Source organism: Balearica regulorum, chromosome 5, assembly GCF_011004875.1.
Source record: "Balearica regulorum gibbericeps isolate bBalReg1 chromosome 5, bBalReg1.pri, whole genome shotgun sequence".
NCBI lineage: Eukaryota > Metazoa > Chordata > Aves > Gruiformes > Gruidae > Balearica > Balearica regulorum.
The window spans coordinates 55,350,414-55,370,605 of NC_046188.1; the positions used below are offsets into that span (position 1 = coordinate 55,350,414).

The 20,192-nt window shown below is 37.8% G+C and overlaps 2 protein-coding genes across 3 annotated transcripts in view; one reads left to right on the forward strand and one right to left on the reverse strand.

Moving 5' to 3' along the window:
- SERGEF (secretion regulating guanine nucleotide exchange factor) overlaps positions 1–20,192 on the forward strand; it is a 160,504-nt gene that overhangs the window by 138,128 nt on the left and 2,184 nt on the right. Inside the window, 1 exon segment of the mRNA XM_075755026.1 lies at positions 20,043–20,192. Within this exon segment, the coding sequence (XP_075611141.1) occupies positions 20,043–20,192 (150 nt within the window).
- Positions 13,333–20,192, reverse strand: part of KCNC1 (potassium voltage-gated channel subfamily C member 1) — a 128,356-nt gene continuing 121,496 nt past the window's right edge. For both annotated transcript variants that reach the window (XM_075755022.1, XM_075755025.1), the window contains one exon: positions 13,333–13,602. In XM_075755022.1, the coding sequence (XP_075611137.1) occupies positions 13,421–13,602 (182 nt within the window). In that variant the 3' untranslated portion in view covers positions 13,333–13,420. The remainder of the gene's footprint in view (positions 13,603–20,192) is intronic.

The window sequence follows — 20,192 nt, forward strand, 5'->3', positions numbered from 1 at the left end:
TTGAAGCAGTAAATAAATTTGAATCTGTGTAAAAAGAGTACTTTGAAAATAAAAATGAGGACAAAGGGACCCAATGTATAAATAAAGCAATTTACCATTTCTTACATTTTCCACCAAGGACAAAGGAAATGACAGTATAGTGTCTCCTCATGATCGTTTGAAAGCTGTGTTGTACTGTTGGATTCCTCTTTGGCATTCTTTCCTTACTCAAGTGACTGAAATCTGTCAAATTCCAATCGACAGAAACAAAACCTTATTTCAAAGTGTGACGTTGACCTTCCGAGATGGATCTCAGAATAGATCAACCTTCTGACGTTTGTTCTTATATCAGCATATCTGTAGCTTGTGGAAATTTAAATATTAAAGCATAATGTCTGAATCATAGCAACCCTTCAAGTGTCCAATGAGAAGGCCAATCTGTCTGGTTCATGTGGTACGTTTTACTCCATCTGCAGAAATTAGCTTCATATGTGCCTTTTAAATTAAAAAAAAGAAAAGAAAAAGAAAAAGGTGAAAACCCAACCCTCTTTGAAAATGATACAATTTGGGAGCTGGCTAGTGCATAGCATTTTTTGCAGTCACATTGAGTTTCTCAGCAAAGAAAGTGGATTATTGTCTGCAGAGAAGTGCTAATGGAGGAAAAGCAAGATCTTATGAGTTTGGAAAGATGGGAAACTTGGTTGATATGAACTAACATTAAGTTGCCTCATATTACCCAGTTTTACCTAGCAGTTTCTGTGCATACAGTGCATGGGGCAAAGTGTATCACAGCAGTGCAGGAATTTCAAGGCATAGGAGTAGCGTAGTGGTGGTAAGCACTTAAGCAGAGGGCTAGAGCAAGCGGTCTCCAGAGGTCCAGCCTAAATTATTCCATGTCATAAGGCTTTTCCTGTCTGGGATCCATGAAAGTTCTAAACAAAAATTTGGGTTTAAAATACAGATTGGGAAATAAGAACGGTGAAGCTACACACTGGCTTTTAGGCAGTAAAAGCTATATGAAGTAGCTAAAGTGTCATGACTAAAAGGAAGCCTTCCTGAGGACTGTACTCCAAATGTCACTATGTCGTTCTCTGTTTTCTGTAAGCTGTTTGTCTTCAAAATTTTTCTGTTGAAGCCAGAGCTAGTGCTGTTGCATCTGAAGCATTTATTCTGCAATTCATAGCTGTGACGCTCAGGGGAGAGATACCTGGATGGAAGGACATTTGAAAATAGTTTGATAGCCAGCACAGATGCCCAGGGAGCAGCCAAGCCCTTAAAAACTAACAGGAATGAAATGCTATCCTGTTAACCCTCTGAGTCAAGGGGAACTGTATTGCTGAGATCCTGGGGTTTGTATTGCTGAAGGGGTAAATTAACATACTTATTTAGCAAAGTACTCAGAGATTTGTTTGTATTTTACCCTGTTGATAAAACTAGGTAATGATTGTTTTCAGGATTTTTTTTTTTTTTTGCATGATTGGAGGAGGAACAATATATGTGTACTATGTGTGAGCCTTTCCAGACAGCATGTGACTCTGTCCTGACCTGCTGTCCCTAGTATAAGATGTCTCCTAAGAGAAGGTGGTTAAATAATGCCAGCATTGTATGACAGGAGTTTTGTAATGTGAGTAAATATCATCTGTTTAGCTGTAAGCAAATAAATCCTTTTAAATATCACAGTGGATACCTTAGGGGAAAAAATGTGTGCGTTGAAAATGAAAGCAACTGGAAAACATTGTAGACTTAAAAAAAAACAAACCAGCTCTCAAGATTTTTAAAAAACTTGTCATTTTTGTCTTCTCTTGATAAAATGCTGACTTTTCAGTGTTATATCAAAAATACATCTATATTCAAAATTAGAACTATTTAGGATGGAAAAATCAAAACTATTTTAGTTCCTTTAAGTTTCTGGATAAATACATTCTATCACGAACTGAATGTTTATTCTGAAGAGTTTTGATGGAATACATGTTTATAAGTCCCAGTTAAATAAGATTTATAAAGGTAAATTTTCCTAACTCACCATCCATTGGATAGTGTATGTTCTGTTATAAAAACAACATGGAATTTCAAAATGGATTTCTGAATGTGCTAAGCATTCCCAATGTAGGCAAAGTGCTATTACTTATCTTTTTGGAAATGCTGGTCCTAAAAGGTTTTGGATTTTTTCAAATACTTCAGTGCTCGCATGAAAACTGGAAACATCTCCAACTTCAGCTGCAAGCTGAAGCTATGTATATAGGTACTGTGTAATGCCTTCACAGTGGGATCCAGGTTTGGAGGAGAGTTGTGCTTGCAATTATTATGTCTTCATATTAATTACAAAGCCAGGAAAAGGAAATGAGAGTGTTGTTCCTTTGAGGAAATCAGTGTATTTCAAGTTAATTTAAAAATAACAAGCACCTTAAAAATCTTGTGCAGTTGAACAGGAGATTAATGTCAGGGTTTTTCTAGAAAACTTCAAGCCAAATGTACCAGCAGATGGAGACTACCATAGTCTTGAAAGTGCTGGCGTATTCTGGGAGCAGATTGTGAAAAATCACCCCTACTCTAAATCTCTGAAGTTGAAACCAGATAAGTGTGTCGTCTTTAAAGGACATATTGCTCCTGTTGTCACTCATATCTCTTCTGACTTTGGCATTTCTAATATCTGGTTCAAGATCTCAGTGTGGTAAAGGTTCATGGTTGGAAGGTACGGGAGTTGGTTTTCTTCCTGTCAGAATGGACCACTGGAGTCCTGCCAGGAATACCAAGAAACAGAAATATTACATACATTAATGGAAATTAATTGAAATTTTTAAAAGAATCATTTATAATGTATGACTACCGAAAAATAATTATCTATTATGCGCCTCTTTTGTTCACTGTATGGATTTCTTCTTTTTTTCAGCTTTGCTTTACTTTTTTGTGATCTAGAATACAAAGCTTGTTAACTGTTGTTAACAACAACAGTTGTTCTTAATGTTGTACTTATTTATAAAGAATGAGTTAATAGATTATTGATTGCCCAGTGTAATAACAAATAGGTGTACTGACATAGTTAACTGTACAGATAATTAGTGGCTGCATGTTTTTGAAGCCAGATTCTCTGCTATTATAATGGTGAAACAAGTGGAGTTTTGCCAGCGAGTAACTTGGCCTATTTTCTGTTTGGCTGTTTGGAAATACATTTTTACTTTGTGTAGGCCCTAGTGTTATGGAAGATCTGTCTGCAGGTAAATCATGGTAAGATGGAAACTATCATTTCTAGGAAATAGCAGATGGTTAGGGGAGTTGGTGAGTGATAGCTCCAATGCTGGGGTGATTGTCACATTCTCAATGGGCGTATCCCTGGTTGGTGGCCTTAAGCCGGTAATAACCATAGAGTTGTTCTGGTTTGTTGGTTTTGTGTGTTGTTTTTTTATTGTTGTTTGTTGTTGTTAGGATTTTTTTTTAAGAGGAAGGTATAGTGCATCAATTAATAAATTAAAAAAGCACATTCCTACGTGCACAAGATTTAAAATTGGGAAGCTGGTATCTATTGCTGGGTGGAATAATAATTTTAAGTAGCTGAACTAGATAAGCACATGTTGACATTTTTGTGCATAAATTCATTCTTAATGTTGCAGGGCGTAGTAGGATGCAGGGAACATTAAAAGAGCTTGACAATGTCTGAACCAAGATTCTGGTGTCAAACAGGAGGTGAAATTCATTTTATTCTAATTATTGATTAAAATTTTATTAGCAGGCTTTAAAGATATTGGTGGGGCAGCTCTTCAGGGATGAGCAACCTAAACATGTGCCTTTCTGTTTCCATAGCAACACATCATTTTCATCCTTTCCAGGCAGCCTAGATTGCATTGTATACTGCAAGAGTATTAGATTCAGAAGAGCTATATTAACAGCTCGGTAGTTTTCCCTATACCTTGCTATTAAATACTTTTGTTTTGGATGATCATTAGAATAAAAAAATGGTTGGGATTATTGTGCTTTTTTAAAGAAATAAATTATGGCAGTAGAGCTGAAAATGGGAAATAACTGGCAACCGAGGTGAAGTGTTTTGGTCTGATTCATTGACTACAAAACTGGCTATTCCTGTGACCATGCAAATGCACTTTGTCAATAAGGTCAAGATTTTAGCAGGAATAGTTTTCAATCTGATGGTTATTGTTAAAATCTTTGGAAGTGTTTTGGGTTCATGTTGTTCGAGCTGTTGGAGAGAATTGAAGTAATGTAATAAAGGTTAAGGCTATAAATGGTGGCCGTTAGCAAGGAACCGATTTTCCGGCACTGTGGATTATGGCCTTGGAAGCACATTTAGAGGTGGCATTTTCAAGCTCAACGTAAGCGATTTGGTAGCTTTCCAGGATACTTGAAGATCTCTCAGACTGCAGCATATTCATATTTTGCTGTGAACTTGACACTATTTTATTGAATTTGGAATGTCAAACTTGTCTATCAAGTCATAGATTTCTAAGATTGGGACAGAGCATCTCAGTATCGTTTTCATACAGTTCTCAGCTGCTGTGAGCACAGGAAACTCCTTTTGAAAGAGTATTCTTTGGATAGAGAAATACCTTTTAGAATGGTGCATCTTTTGTCTTGTCTGTAAGAGATGAACAATTCAGTATATCCCTATGCAAATGTTTATTACTCCCTATGAAAAAATGTGTGCACCTTATTTCTTCTCTCCATTTGTGTAGTGTCAGTTTCCCAGTGATGAATCTTTGTCAAATGCAGCAATGTACTACAGTGTTTTCTGAGCTGATTGCATGCATATCCTCTGTTTTGGCATTGTGGAGGCTTAAATTACTGTTTAAACTGTGAATTTTAAAATGCTATTTTAATGTTACCACTATACAGTAAAAACAGCAAATTACCATGGGGGAAGTATTTAAGCAATGCACAAAGATGTAGATCACCACAATATTTTCCTTTGGGATGTTTAATTTTCTGTGTCTCCATTTGTATAAATTTTTCCATGAGGTTATGTGAGGCATGTCAATAAAAATCGAGAGCTTTCACAGTAGTTGTTGCTATAGTTACATGGTACAGCTTTTAGCCTCCTGCACAGAAAGTAAACCACCTGCAATTCCATAAAATCCTTTATTGGCAGAGAAAGATTGAAAGAGACAGTACTGGTGTGCAGGTACAAAGCAAATTTTCGGTTGCTCTGGTATCCTTGGAGCTAATGCTGTCTTTGTGCAGAGGTCTGCAGAAATGTTTTATGGATGAGGACAGCAAAGAAAGGGGACAAAAGACATCTTTTTTAGGGGGAAAAAGGTGCTGGATGCAGAAAAGAGAAGATAAGAAATAAGTACCAAAATGAACTAGAAGGAACCTCAGTTCACAGCATATCTCAGCTCCAGGAAAACAGAGACTAAGTTGCCTTTTAAAGCCCTCTGAGTTGTACCTCTCCATACAGACAGAAATTTCATGCTCGCAGAATGCTGCTACTGTCCTGACTCCAGAATTCTGTGCTTAACTTAATCCTTGAGGTCTGTACACAAATGTTGAAATCAACTGACTCTCAGGAATAGCTTTTTGTCTCAACAGATCTCATGTGCATTCAGGAACCCTAAAATGGTTTTTAATACGGCTGCTTTGTACTGAACTTACGTAACTGAATTCTACTTTCACTATGCATTATTTTCTTTTCTCTTTCCGATATGTCCATTAACTTAAGGATTTGGTATGAATTACTGCTATAAACCATAGACTTTAAAAAAAAAAAAAAAATCTTCCCTGAGATAAACAAATGTCCCTGGTCTGTGCATGGGGAAACAAAAGCACTGAGTAGCATTTGCCTATGGAATCGCTCTGTAAAGCAGGCCTGGAAAAGGTCATCTTTACCCTCTCGATTCCCTTCCTTGAGTTCTTTTTATGACTGTTTAAAGTAGGATGGGTTTATTTCATATCAGTTACCATGTGAGAAAGGACACTTAAGTAAGTGCATGATGTCTCATCTTATGTTAAATTTGAATGTTCATTTTTCAAGTATGTTCTAAATTATACAGATGAATCAAGATTCCAGGACCCAATAATGCCTTCACTGCAGGATTTTTATTCACTTTTTTTCTTAAGTTCCAAACTACAGAGCAATGTGAGTCTAATCCCATGGATAATTAAATAGAGATTTTCAGAATTTTTCCATTATTTATTTGCTTTATACAACATCCATGAGCTTAAGGTGAGGTCAGACCATGTAGTAGAGGAAGCAGTGAAAGATGGTCCCTGGCCTAAAGAGATAACATTATAAATAGCTAAAATAGTCAAGACAAGGTGGCAAAATGTAGAAACAACAGAGTCAGCCTTTGGCCAGTAATGCAGGCAGTACTCAGAGGTTTAGTCCCCTTTTGTCTGCTGCTTCTTGTGATGGTTTCTGCCATTTTTCGGGTGGGAAGGTCTGACCAGATGCCTTTAGAGCTCAGGAAGAAGGATTATATTTTTACTTTGTGCAGGGTAATTCTCCCTTTATATTGAGAAAGTTTAGAGTCACAGGACTAAGAGGAGCAAAGTATTAGTAACAGAAACCGATAGCTGGAAATGAAGGAATTAGTCATGACTCAGGTTTTTGTGCTCAACTGCGGTCAAACTTTTTTTCTTCATGGCTGCTTTTCTCATTTCAAGGAGAAGCAATTGATCCCCTTGCCATTCCCATCAAGGCTTGCCTTCACTGCTTAAATCCTGTTAAGACCTTTGCTGATTACCAGTTGGAGAAGCAGCTTTGAATCCATCCATGTAGTTAGCCTGAAGAAGAACTGGTTACCTAATCACATTGTCACCTAAGTAATTTTTGCACCTCCTGGGACTTGGATCTAGCCAGTGCACACTGACATGAGGCTGAACTTGACTTACATTGCCTCGTGGATGAAAAGTTGTGGTTGTTATCATATTAGTCAAATGAAATCTTCAAAAGTAGAATTACGGTTTGCAATGAATAAAAAGTTATCATTGTTTAATTATCCTCTGGAGAGCCAAAAAATTTCTCAGTAGCAAAAGCATCTCTTGCAGAGAGAGCAAGAAATATTTCTGCCTGCAAGAGATTTGGAAGCTTTATAAACCAAAGAAAAACAACTCCACAACCTAATTTAAAAAAGAATGAAATAAAGTGGGAGCTGTAGACTAGTTAATTAGAAGGATCTCCTAAGAAATTTCTGAAAAGGATAGCCTTTCATGCTGGAAAGTAAACACTTAGCTCCATTAGCAACCTTTCAGCAAGACACATTGGCTAGGGGAGAAGGTGTTGAAAATCAGAGCTGCTGAAATTAATGGAACCGTATTTCAACACGGTGATTTAAAGACAGTTCTAAACAATAAAGAGCTACTACTTAGACATAAAAATAATTCCTATTTCCTAAGAAATTACTGAAATGTAATGTTTTTTCCTCCATAGCAATAGGCATTCTCGTGCACAAATTTGGAACAAGCTTTAATCCATCAGGTAGCTGAATAAATTTATGAAGTCCCCTTTAAATTTAATCACACACAACTTTACTGCCTTTGAATCAAGACTTTGCTGCTTTTTGTTTCCTATAGTGTATATTTGAACAAACTAGATATCAAAGATGCAGTAATACTATAAAGATAGAGCATGGTGTTTACTGAAGTGGCACTTAATGCAGTGCTGATCATCACGCTGTAGAGGTTTTGTTCACAGGACAATATTTTGAGTTGTCTGGGTATACATGACACTTTGGAAGATTAGTTCACATCTGTGTTCTCAAAATTGTTTAAAGATTTTCGGGGCACTTGAAATCTCAATGAGTTTCTGGGTTTTGCCTTTGAAGTATCTGATTCTTCAGAAAGCTCAATGTCTTCTGACAAGTTTGTAAAGCAGCTTGGGCTGGGCAGCTAGGGCAAGATTCGTCTGCTTTAACTTTAAACTATGTCTGAGCTTGTCAGATAGCTGTAGGCAGTGGAGAGGAAGAGATGGGTAAGAGTGGTAGAAGGATTCTTTTGACTTCAGGTATTTGCCTTGGATGAGATGAACCCCACTCTGAAAGTGCCTGTTTGTCACATGAGTATGAAATGAGTTAGGTGCCTAAGTAAAGGATGAATATGTGCATACGTATGTACATACATGTAAGTAGATACACCATAGATGTTTTGGGCTTAGGCAAATTGAATCCCACTCCTAGAAACTGAGGTACTCCAAACCAATAGGGATCATCTGCAGAGGGATGCGTGCAGAAAAAGAAAGTGTGTTGTGCATTGCTACTAATGCAAGGTCTGAAAGTATGAAATCTGTTAAGCAAAGAGTTCTGCAAAAGATAGCTGGGTATTACTGACTGTGAAGGGTGATAGAGTGAGATGCGAGTGGGTAAGGAAGCAGTGGCAAATGGGCAGTGCATCTTTCAGTTTCAAAGTTACATCACTGTTGAAAACAGTTTTTTACAATTTGAACTTAATTCTCTCTGGCAACAGCCGAGATGCTGACTGCTTAATACATCTGCCTATGTAGACACTAGATACATGTCTCCTCTATTTGCCTGTCAAAGCTCCATAATATGTATGTTTTCTGTAGAATACATGTCTGCATGTGTGTTTATGTACATACAAATATTTCTACAAACACAAAGTTAAGTGTAGTATTGCCAGTTGTGTTGTAATTCTTTTGGACGGTAAATTGATAAAGACAATGGGTGGCTGTGGTCATCCTAAAATACCTTGACCTGGTTGGTTCTTGTATACTTTGTAGTATTTTTAAATAAAGATTATGGTCTTTATTTTTAACCTTTCTGTATCAAAAGTTATATGGAGAGCTTTAAAATGCTGATAATCACAAAAAAAAAATTAATTTAGGGGAAGATAACATTTTTAAGTGTTTGAATGATTTGGGAACATGAGTCACTTCTGCAAAGTTGATTGGACACTTAAAATTTTTATTCTTGCTTTGTCTGTTCCTGAGTATATTTAAGAAGCCTCCATAGTCAAGGGATTGGCATTTTTGTTCACCCATGAATAGAGACAATTCTCTTAATAAGAGATCTTGAAGCTTTCTTTCTAGGTTGCTTTCTATAGCTGCTCCTGCTCTGTGATTAGCCTAGTGCCACCTATAAGATGGAAGAAACTGGCTTTCTGCATGGACACAGAAAAGAATAGTGATGTAAATGCATGAAGGAGACCCCATATTTCCACTGTTTACGTTTTCTCCAAAGCGAGGAGAACAAAGGTCTTGAATTCCTAATTGGTCAAATGTTCTTTCAGAGATAGAGTTGGGGGTTTTGTGGGAGAATTTTTATTTATTTTTTTTATTCTCAAGAATACTTTGTTATCCCAGGTCTCTGGCAGATATAGTCCTTCCTAAATCGTGCCAGATATTCCTGTCTTGATTCCAGCTAGTTTCCTCTCCTCCCTGAGGTTATGCAGAGGATCAGATGGGATAGTGCCAAACAGCATCTCAGGGACCCAGCTTGCGTTGTCCGTTGTGGTTCTCTGACCTTCTGGAACTGGCGTGGTGCCTCTGAATCCCTCTGCCCATCAGCTGTTCTTCCTGTCACTGTGCCAAAGACAGATTCTACTTTTCAACCTCAGGTACCTGCACCTGATGCTGTTTTCACTATGGCTATTTTGCCAGGGTCCAGAAAAATGTACTAGGCCAGAAACTTTCAGAAGACATCTTTGCAGTATTAATTGCAGGAAGTTTTCACCTCAGGACGCTCTTGTGCTTACCTTCTTCCAAGGACTGACTTGATATATTTCCTCTACTTAAGGAGCTACTGCCAATTTATAATTCAAGGGTGGCTTGTACTGACGGAGGCAAACTGGTGAAATGTCCCCAAAATGTACCTTGAACCCTGTGTGGCAGAGAAGTTGTTTGCCTTTCCCAATCAGAACAACTCAAATGGTGTCTCTTGGCACCCAACATGCCAAATTCTGTGCCTGCGTTTCTTTCCCACTCTTGCTTACTTCTAGGGAAGATTAGGCAAGAGTGCTGTGAGGAGTAAATGTACAGACATCTGACCCACAGAGGAGACTGAAGGTAGAAATGTGGAGAAGCTGTGCTGCAGCAGAGTTATTCCCCAACTAAATGGCCCAAGTTTATAAAAGGTGTATTTACACACCCGTACGTACTCCGTTCCCCTTCAGGACTAAGGTCTCTAGCTCTGTGTGTTGCTCGAAATGCTCGGTTTTTGCCAGCTCAGTATTGAAACTCGACGACTTCTTTTTCTTCCCACAAGAATTATGTGTTTGTAATTAAATAGTTTAATAGTTAGAATAAAAGTGAAGGAGAATAGAGTTAAATTTGTCCATACAGATATAAAAAGGTAAAAATTAGCAAGTTGTGCCCTACATCTTGCCCAGAATCTCTGTTCTGCGCCAGAAAAGTAGCTCAAAATCTAAGTTTTTATCTAAGCAAACTAGTCTTTGCTTTTAACAGATATTGATGGCAGAACTCTTCCTTTGCTTAATATCAACGAGCAATTCCACCAGACTTCACTCAACAGTCATATATGATTTTGAACTGATGTTTGGAGAAACAGATCCAATCCTGCCTTCTGGGCACTTCTTTTTTTGAAGCTGTCTGCTTTGATTCTCCTCCTGACCATTTTTAATTCTTATGGTGTGATGCTTATTTTTTAATTATACCTGACAAAGCCTATTCTCGCACTATTTCTTTTATATCCAATATTGACCATTTGCTTATTTTTTTCCAGAACGCTTACTCAAATACAAAATACTGCTCTAAAAGTACAGCTAAAAAACCCAAATGTGTTATTCCTGAGGTCCTGGTCTTCCTGGCTATTGGTTACCTGGGAAAGGAAAGAAAATTTGTTTCTCCCCTCTGGTAAACATTATTTGGCTCATTACTTTGCATAAGTTTTTGACTGGGTGATATGGCTAAAGTTTCTGATCTTTTCCTAACACTTAAGAAATCGAAAGAGCTAGAACTCTTGGGTTCTGCTTTACAGTAGACTCTGAAAACAGTCTCTGAAATCAGAGAAATGGCTTAGCCATGTAGATGGGACCAAGGGCGCAGTTTGTGGTGGTATTACTTTTCAATTTGTTTGTTTTTAAAGTGTGTTTCTTCAGTATTCAACTGCTGTTTTACTTGCAATTGAAAGTTAACACAAGCCCAGCCCTGCAGAGCCAACCTCAGGTAAAAACATTGTGTTTCATCAGCCCCTTTGAGCAAATGTGACTTGCCTTTGGTGCACACACTTGAAGTAAACCTCTTTAAAGGTTGTGTTTGAAGCCTGAATAGTGGGATTTTTTTTTTCTGCTTTCATCTTACGTCACAGCTCTGTCAACTATTTTCTCCTTTGATAGGGATGCCATTAGTTCACAGAACTCTGTTATACGAGATAGAGAGGAACGATGGTTTTAAATGTTGACAATGTTCATGTGGGGATGTTACCAAGTCATTTACATTTTGCTGCTCTTCTAGGTGCTCAGATGACCCAGCCATTGTTGTATCTCAGTAGATCTTGAGTTACCCCCTTTAACTCCAACACAGTGGTGAGGATAAGGATCCCTATAAAAATAGGCACGAAAACTGAAACAGACAAGGCATGTGACCCATAGCAGTTTTATTAGATGTGCGCTTGCACTACAGTACAGTGTGGTATAGGCACACTTGAACCAGATACAAGTAGGTTAACTCAAGTACAACAGTTGCAGCACAGAAGAAATGTAATCCACAAATCCTGCCCGGAAAGGAGGGTTAGTTCATCCTGAACTTTCTCCTCTACAGCTATGCTATAGCTTGTATCAAGCTAGGTATTTTAAAGCTCTCATGGGTACACATGTACTACAGTGCTGTCATTATTAAAACTGCACTGTCACACTTGCAGGGGAGCCATCATCTGAGCCATTGCGTTACGCTAAGATTACAACTTGGAACTTTGCAAAGTAAGGCATCCTAATAACGTCACCGCTGATTTGCAACTACCTTTTGTTCTGAGGCAATGTTTGCGTAGCTGTGAGAAAATCTGCTAGTTCAATCAGTAAGAAGGAAACTGAGAAACTCAGTGACCACTTGTTTTCTTGATTTTCCTCTTTGCATTTCTAACACTTTAGCTTATGACTTCTGAACTTCACCTCAGATTACATGTTAAGCATGGGGAAAAAAAGCCCTCACTTGTTTAAAATCAGCAAGCAGTTTTTTTAGACTTCACTCAACAGTAATGCACATTCATATCATGTGTCTTGAAACTTGACCAAAATGCAGCCTTGCAATTGATAAGGGAAAATGAAAGGGGAAAAGTCCAAATTAAAGCTCATTTAAACACAAAGCTATTTTACAGAAGATGTCCGTATGGAAGGTTTACACATTTCACTACTTGGTTCTGAGTTAGAGAATTGTGTTCTGCAGAAAAGGACACCTTCAGAGATAAACTCCAGAACACTCACTTTTGTTCAGTGCAAACAGCCCTTCAGGGAAAGAGAATAGAAGATAAGAAGAAATTGTAGGTAAATGTGACCGTATGGAATATCTTTTTACCTTTTTTTTTTCGTATCATAAGTATTTTTTATAAGCTGCCAAGGGCTGACAGCCTCATGGTCTGCATGATCACCTTAAAACTACATACTTGTAAATAGACCAATGTATGATACAAAGAGTTGCTTTATAAAACATGTTAAGCACCAAAGCATTTTCAAAATATTCTTTTCCAACCTAGCTGCTCTTTCTTGAGGAGAGGGTTCCTGAGAGCCCAGTGGGGTCTCGTTTCTGACTTCAGCCAACAAAGTAAAAAGAAGCACCATTTCACCTGCATGCCACTGCTCATCTTGTTGTCTGTACCTTCTCCTGCTCTGTGTTTTGCTTAGTGCTTTGAAAGCTACATGTAGTACTGTAATGCAGTTTGAGGGGTTTGTCAGATTCTTGCTTCTGCATTCATCACTGAACTTTTTATTATCTATTATTTTACCTAGGCCTCTGCTGAGGATGGCCTTCAATTCTAGGTCTTGGATGTAATGTTCGAGGTCAGAATGCATCACAACTGTCCCCTCCTTTTCTTTGTATAATCATTTACATCAGTTTAAAGCGTGTGTAAATTTGCAATGGTAATGCTTTATACCCAGAATACATGGGTGCAAATGGCCATGGCACCGTATGGTCCCATGGGACACTTGAATGACTTGCACTCTTCTAGATGTGCTTTGACATACTGCTTCATCCATTTTATTTTACATGGACGACCTCTTAGTAAGCACTTAGTATAAGATAACTTTCTGTATGTTCTGTTTGACATCATACAGAGGGTCATGAGACTGCAGTCTCTGGCTCTGTGATGAGATCATGATTGTCTAGTTCTGGTCATACAGAGTTAAAGCACTGTGACACAATGCCTGTCATTTTGAGAGGCAGGGATGTAAGTTCTGAATGAATGTCACTCTCTGCCATGCCTGATATTCTGATGGAGCAGACATTAGTGCCATGTTCAGACCCTCAAGACAAATCTCTCCATTAACTAATTTCTGTCAGGTGTTTTTGTCCTGTACTTAACAGCAAAATTTAAAGATTTTCTTGTCTTCTACAGGTATAAAAAAAAGCATCTTTAATGCTTAATCCTCTCTGCACTGCAGCTGCTTCATGTATGATATAATCCTCGTGTATTGTCAGTGGACCAGATAAGTTCAGTCTTGCACAAAGTCGTGAGCCCAGGTTTTGTTCTGTGTTGAGTTGGAGATGCTTTCCTGTTGGGAAGGAATTGACATGTTTGAGTAAAACCAAAAGGAAAACCTTGTGCAGCACCTGTGAGCTTTAGTCATAATAAATACCATTTGTGTTTCCCTGTGAAAACAGAAATGTGAACAGTTAATCTTTTGCAATAGATTTCTCTCCTTGCTATCTACACATAGCAAAGCAAACATCTCCATCTTACAGGACTTCAGTTTTGCCACAGAAACTGCAAAGATGCAGCGGCCCAAGAAATCTGTAGTTACAAGTATGTTGTTTTTAAATCCTAGAATATAGTTTTATGAATTTCTTCCTCATGTTTTTGTCTTCAAAATGGCAATGCATAGCTAAGCAGGAAAAAATAAAATCTGTCATAAACTAGCCTGAATGGTAACCTAAACTGTGGCTTGTTTGATGTAATGTGGAATGATTTTTTAAAATAGATGCATATTAATTTGTGTGGTGAACCATTCAGCTCCTGCTTTGAAGTGCCCTCTGAGAACAGAACAAAATTTCTATTGTCATTGTATATTAGCAAGATAGCACAACCTCTAGTGAACAGGCTGAGTTATTTGTCCGATGCTTAAAACAGTGCATAGGAAAATGTACAGCATGTTTGTATGAAACTAGTAGGGTTTTTTTTTTTTTGTAAGTGCCATTCTTGCTATATCTTTCCCTACTTCTCTGCATTGCTGAATGTTGGACTGCCTCCCCATGCACAGTTTTCAGGCTATGCCAGACGTACTACATTACCTTTTACTGCACGCTTGGAAATGATATTGTCAATATACGTGATTCTTTCCCCTTCCCGTTTTGTAACTCTCGGCTATTTGTATGCTGTGGAAATGTGGAAAAGATTAGATGTGCTCTGTACTGCTCTGTTTTTTGCCATTCGTGGGATAGACACTAATATTGAAGGAGAAACTAGAAATTCGACTTTCCCAAATGAAATTAATTTCAAAGGAAATGAGTAGCCATATTGCTCCATCTTACAGTACTCCACATACCACCGTGGCTCCCTAAGCCATACTAGGCATCTGGTATACTCAAGTTGATTTTCTGACTCTCTTCAATAGCTAGTTGTATATTGTAATTGGATATTTTGACAGTTAGCCTTGAGGCCCTGACCCAGTTTGAAGTCCCTGCACTGTTACACGATATACATAGGCAGAGAGAAGGTCCAACTAACAAGACAGTGCTTCTGCTGTGAGAAAATAATAATTCACATGAGAGATTAGTTTAGAGCACCAAGTCAGAGAAGCCCATGTTGTGCAGGCTTTATGTATTTTGTTATGAGTAGCTGTTTGAGACCATTGGAAGTTGTTTCAGGTACCAGGATGAACCACACGTGCATGACCTGAAGTCATCTGACTTTTCACTTGTGTAAAACCACTGCTGAGGAGGGGACAGAGTGGTCTAGGTCTGCTGCCTGGGGAGAGCTACTAATGATGTAAAGGTGACATGAGGACTGATTGTTGACTGGAGGCTAACTTTGAAATCAGCATGTCTTTGGCACCATGACTTCGTACTTAAAAATGTATGTTGTTACCTGTCTGTATATTGTATTAGCACTGCAATGCCTCTGATTTTTATCCAGCTTACTCACTGTAAAGTCAGACACGCATTTCCGAGGCTGGTGATCCTGAGCAATTCTAGCAGCAATTGGATGGGCTGTCTGGAGTGCGTGACAGCTTGCTCCTTGAAAACGTGGGTATAAATGTAGTTTCATAATAAAACTGGCACTATATGAATATCTTAGTTGTTTTCCACTTTGGAGGTACTGTATAATGTCTTGGGATCATGTCATCTTATATTACACTTACCAAACTTTACCTTTAATAAGATTTTGCAATATGCTTCTACTTCCCTTTTGGTTACTAACATTGCAAATCTTTCGCGCTAATGACGGAACTGTTGCTAACAAAAATGCAAAAGTTTAGAGGGATATTTCATAGAATCATAGAATGGTTTGGGTTGGAAGGGACCTTAAAGATCATCTAGTTCCAACCCCCCTGCTGCGGGCAGGTTCTTTCCTTTTATTTTACGTGACACCCTGGATTGCCTGATATCCTGAAAAAAATAGGAAGACTTATTCAGTTAGGTTTTACAACTCCTTGGGAGAAATATGGTCTAAATCTTTTTCTGTGTAGTGTTACATTGTTCCTTGTGAAGTTTTGAATACTTTCAGATAGTGAAGGGGGGGCTGGCTGAGACACCTGAATTTTGTTTGTGGTCCAACCTTGATGCGGTTTAGTCATTTGACTTGCCCTGAGCTGATCTCTTGGCTACTGTAATTTTATCTATAACCATCAGTAGAGTAGCACTAATTTAAGGTTTTTTAAAAAAAAAAAAATCATTTGAGGAATTGTGGAGTGTTGCTAAGAGCACAGAGCCTATATGATAGAGCTGTACTAAAACATTTTAAGGGGTCCTTAAAATTTGAAGCTGTCTGATGAATAGTTTGACTTCAAGATACCTGGATTGTCTTTAAAGCCAACTTCTGTTTGTTTGTGGAGTTGAAAGAGTGGGAGAGGAGAAGCAGAAAAGAGACAAACTTTTAAAGATTTTGGTGATAAGCCTCCAGGGCTGGTTTAGAAGCAGACTGGTTGTAGCCTGAAAGTAGGCTGCAATGATATTTGTAGCTTCCTTGTTTCCAGTTTTCCTTGCTTTACCTTCAGACCAATTGTAAGGATGTGATTTATCATAACCTGTCTTCAGCTGTTTAAAACTGATATGCCTAGGCTAAGACAATCATTTGCTCTCCCTCTGTAGTCACCAAAGCAAGATTTGATTTTGACACCAGTGTGTAGAGAAGATGCATTGCCTGTTAGAGAGATGTAGATGACTCCATTGGCTCTTGAGGAAAATTAGAGGATAACAATCTATAGCTAAGTTGCATGACATTTAGGTGGCTGAAGTTGTGTAGTGAATTTCACCCAGAGCATCTTATTTGCTAACATTGATTCTTCTCAGAGTATTCAGCAATGAGGAGACGACTCTAAATCCTCTGCTTTCTCCAGAGTCCTGTCCTCTGTCCAATATGCTGCAGCTTTATTTTACCTAGAAATACTTTTCTCTAGTTTAATCAACCTGTGGATTGCAGTTGTCATTTCAGTTACCATGAAAAAAGCCTAGATAATTATTGCAAATAGGAGGGCAGTAGCCCCTTCTTGCTTTCTGTGACCAAACCAGATAGATTTAAGGGGGTTTCTTTCTCTCCAGTTTTTGTGTATTTGATGTTTTGGGGAAAAAACCTGCATAATCTTACTCTAGACTTTCGTTAGTGTGACTGTGAAATCAAATTAAATTCCCTTGGGATTATGCTGCATTGCCATGTGAGTTCTGTGGCTTCATTTGTACTTTGAGTATTTATGGTTTAAAAGGGAAAAGGTGAATGTGATGTATTATGCTGTTTCATTTAACCAGTGACATGGAGCAACTTTCCCTCCTCACCTCACAAAACACAAATCATTTGGTTTGAGAACATGCTACAATGCTTGTTTTAAATTTAGGTAGAAGCAATTTGGAGCTGTATGAATACATGTCATTCTAATGGTCTTTCATCCTGGCAAGGTCTGGCACAGGCATAAAAATTGAATTTTCTCATGAAAGCATGTAGGGCTGCTGGGGTTGTGTTGATGTTTTTATCAGCAATAAACTGTGAATAGAAGCAATCAAAAAGAAAACAAGCAAAAAAAAAGAGGCGGGGGGGGGGGGGAGGGGATTGAAATGAAATGGTGCCTTTTGTCCAGAGGCTAGCCATTCATTCCCCTTAATGAAGTCTTTTCTGTAACTCTGCAGGTATTCCTTCTGTGTCATTTTTTAATAGGTGTTTCATTATCTTCGATCTTCATTGACTTCAACTTCTGTGCCAGTGATTCACATAGCTGCTTGTTCCCTCCTGGCCAGTGTCACTGCAGTCATTTTGCCCAGCCCTCCTCCAAGTTTTGTTAATATTTTATTACAAAAAGAATGGACTTTGTGTGTTTTCTGCAAATTCTGTTTTCTCTGACACAAATCTAGCATCTGGCTTTTTTAATGTACAAACCTTTCTCTAAATCTTCTACAGGCAGATGTGGTATGGTATACCTTTTATTTTCACAATAATAACTCTCTGCCTTTTAGCTTTCCTGACTTGTGACTTGATGGTGATGAGAATCATTTTTGTGCCCTGTCATTTTGTATCTGTCAACTTCCCTTTCATCCCCTTCAGATTTCTGCCTGGTTCTCCATATATGTTCAAGGCATTTTTGTATAAGATCATTCATAAATCCTAGTTGCTCTCCTTTTCTTTTGCCAGTTTTCACTCTCAGCCCATTTCAATAGCCTTGGAGTTCGTTGGAGTCATGTAGAAAGATCTGTTTGGTGGCCTTTCTATGTGCTTGGAGAAGTAAAGGTTGGAAAAGACCCAGTGATCCTTATTTTAGGGGAGATGTTCTTGCCTAGGGATTTCCTAGCTTGTAAACTTTTCTATGATTTTTTTGCAAAAGTTGTTTGACTTAGATATATTTATCAATTTGAGAGGTTAATGTCCTACTGCACTGTTTGTTTGAATATTTATTATGCCATTAATGTTCTGTTGAATGGTTTGTAATTCAAAGTGACCAAAAACTTCCTGGTTTCCTCTCTCTGGTCCTGATGAAACAGGATGAAAAAAGAAAAATCCTTTAGTCAGATGTAGTGAATCTCTATACAAACATACAAGTTGCGGTACTAATTGCTAGTGGTCTAGTAGCTTATCACAGTGATCTTATTAATGTAAGGGCTTGTTATATTCCCTTTTCATTAAACTTGGAAGTTTTCCCACTGTAAATAGGCTGATTCTGCAGGTTCCATGTATTAACTGTGCAAAAAAAGCCTTTTCTTAGGTGCTACTAGTTTTCTTTCTTTGAATTTTTGCCCTTAGTAATTTCTCTGTGATGTGTCTTTAGTCTCAGTTTGTGATGTCTTTTTCCTGCTTGTTAATATTTACATAAATATTTTTACCTGGAACCTTACCAAAAAAAAAAAAAATCCAATTAACCTCTTAGATGTTCTGATCTGTTGATATTTAAATGGGATATGTTGCACATTTACTTTTTGATACTTTTCTGCAGCACATGTATGCACATTTGTGATACAGGTTGGGCTGTCAATATTGCCCATGCATAGTCATGAGAGTCTAGTGCCTTCTAAGATAAGAGTAACAAACTGTTGTATCAGGTGAGATGTATCTAGCCTACTGTGATGTTCTAGTGTTGTTTTGATGTGTTCCATTGCCTTAAAGATTGTCAAGAAAATTAAAGGTCATTGTTTAATTACATCTGATTTTAGTAATGTTTACACTTAATTACAGAACAGGAGAACTTTAATATACTACTATGTAAAGAAAACAGATGACAATGAAATGTTACTGGATTCGCAGGAAAGAAAGATGATCCTTGTAGCGTTTGCAATAATCTGTTTCTGAATTTTGAAAAGTAAAATTATTTCAGAATTATGATTGGGAGGGATTGGATTTTGTGAATTTTGGCACTTTTCTTCTCATTATTTGGACTCCAGAATGGTACTTCATGCTGTTAATACCTGCTGCTTTTCAAAAATTACAATGGCATCAGAAACATGATTATATTGCAAGATGGCTTTCTTTTTTGTTACAGAAATTCACAGGCACAGTCTACGACAGCCAAATAAAGAAAAGAAAATATGGAAGAAATATCTCTTGTAGTTCAGAATAAGAGTCTTTTTAGGTGGATTTTTTTATTATGCCAGCCATTTATAGAACAAAATTTACATATAGTGCTTCAAGAAGGAGTACTATGGGGTAATAATAGTACATGGATCATGTTTTATGATATAAAAGAGTAGATGTTACAAAAATAAATAATAATGAGGGAAAATAAGGGTAATAAAAGCAGTGAAATTATGTCAAAGCAAGCAGAAGAGGTAGGATGATTGAGAGTAAGGCAAGTTGTCAGAGACTTGTATTTAAAGGAAAAAGGTGAGATGTGAACTTGAAAGTAGGAATGAAATTTAATTTGGCTGCTCTATGACTCGGTGTTCTTCAGTCCTACAGATCATGCTATGAATGATTAAAGTCACTGGGCTTGGTTTGTGATAGTTTTGCTTACTAGGGGAAACTTGAAAGACAGGGATTCCACATCATTTCAGGGGAGGTCCTTAAAATGCAGAGAGATTTCTGTGGGGTCTGTATAAATAGGGAACAATGTATTATTAAGTGATTTTCAAATGTCTTTGTTATTTTAATCTCTCTTATGTTGTTAACAGTGTGGAACAAGATAGAGAATAATTCATTTGGATTTGTTTACATTTTCAAGAGAACCAGAACATTTTTCCCCACCTTAGCAGAATGTCTTAAAACCTAATGAGAGGATGACTTGACAAATCTGCTCCCCAAAACTAACAAAAGCTGTTTTGTTTCTGTGGTCTTTATTCTATATTTTGTATTCTCTTTTAGGTGGCCAGTGCTTCTCTTGGGGATGGAACGAACATGGGATGTGTGGTGATGGCACAGAAGCAAATGTTTGTGTCCCTAAGCCAGTGAAAGCTCTTGGTTACACAAAGCAGATCTTAATTGGCTGTGGGGCAGGACACTCCATGGCTCTTT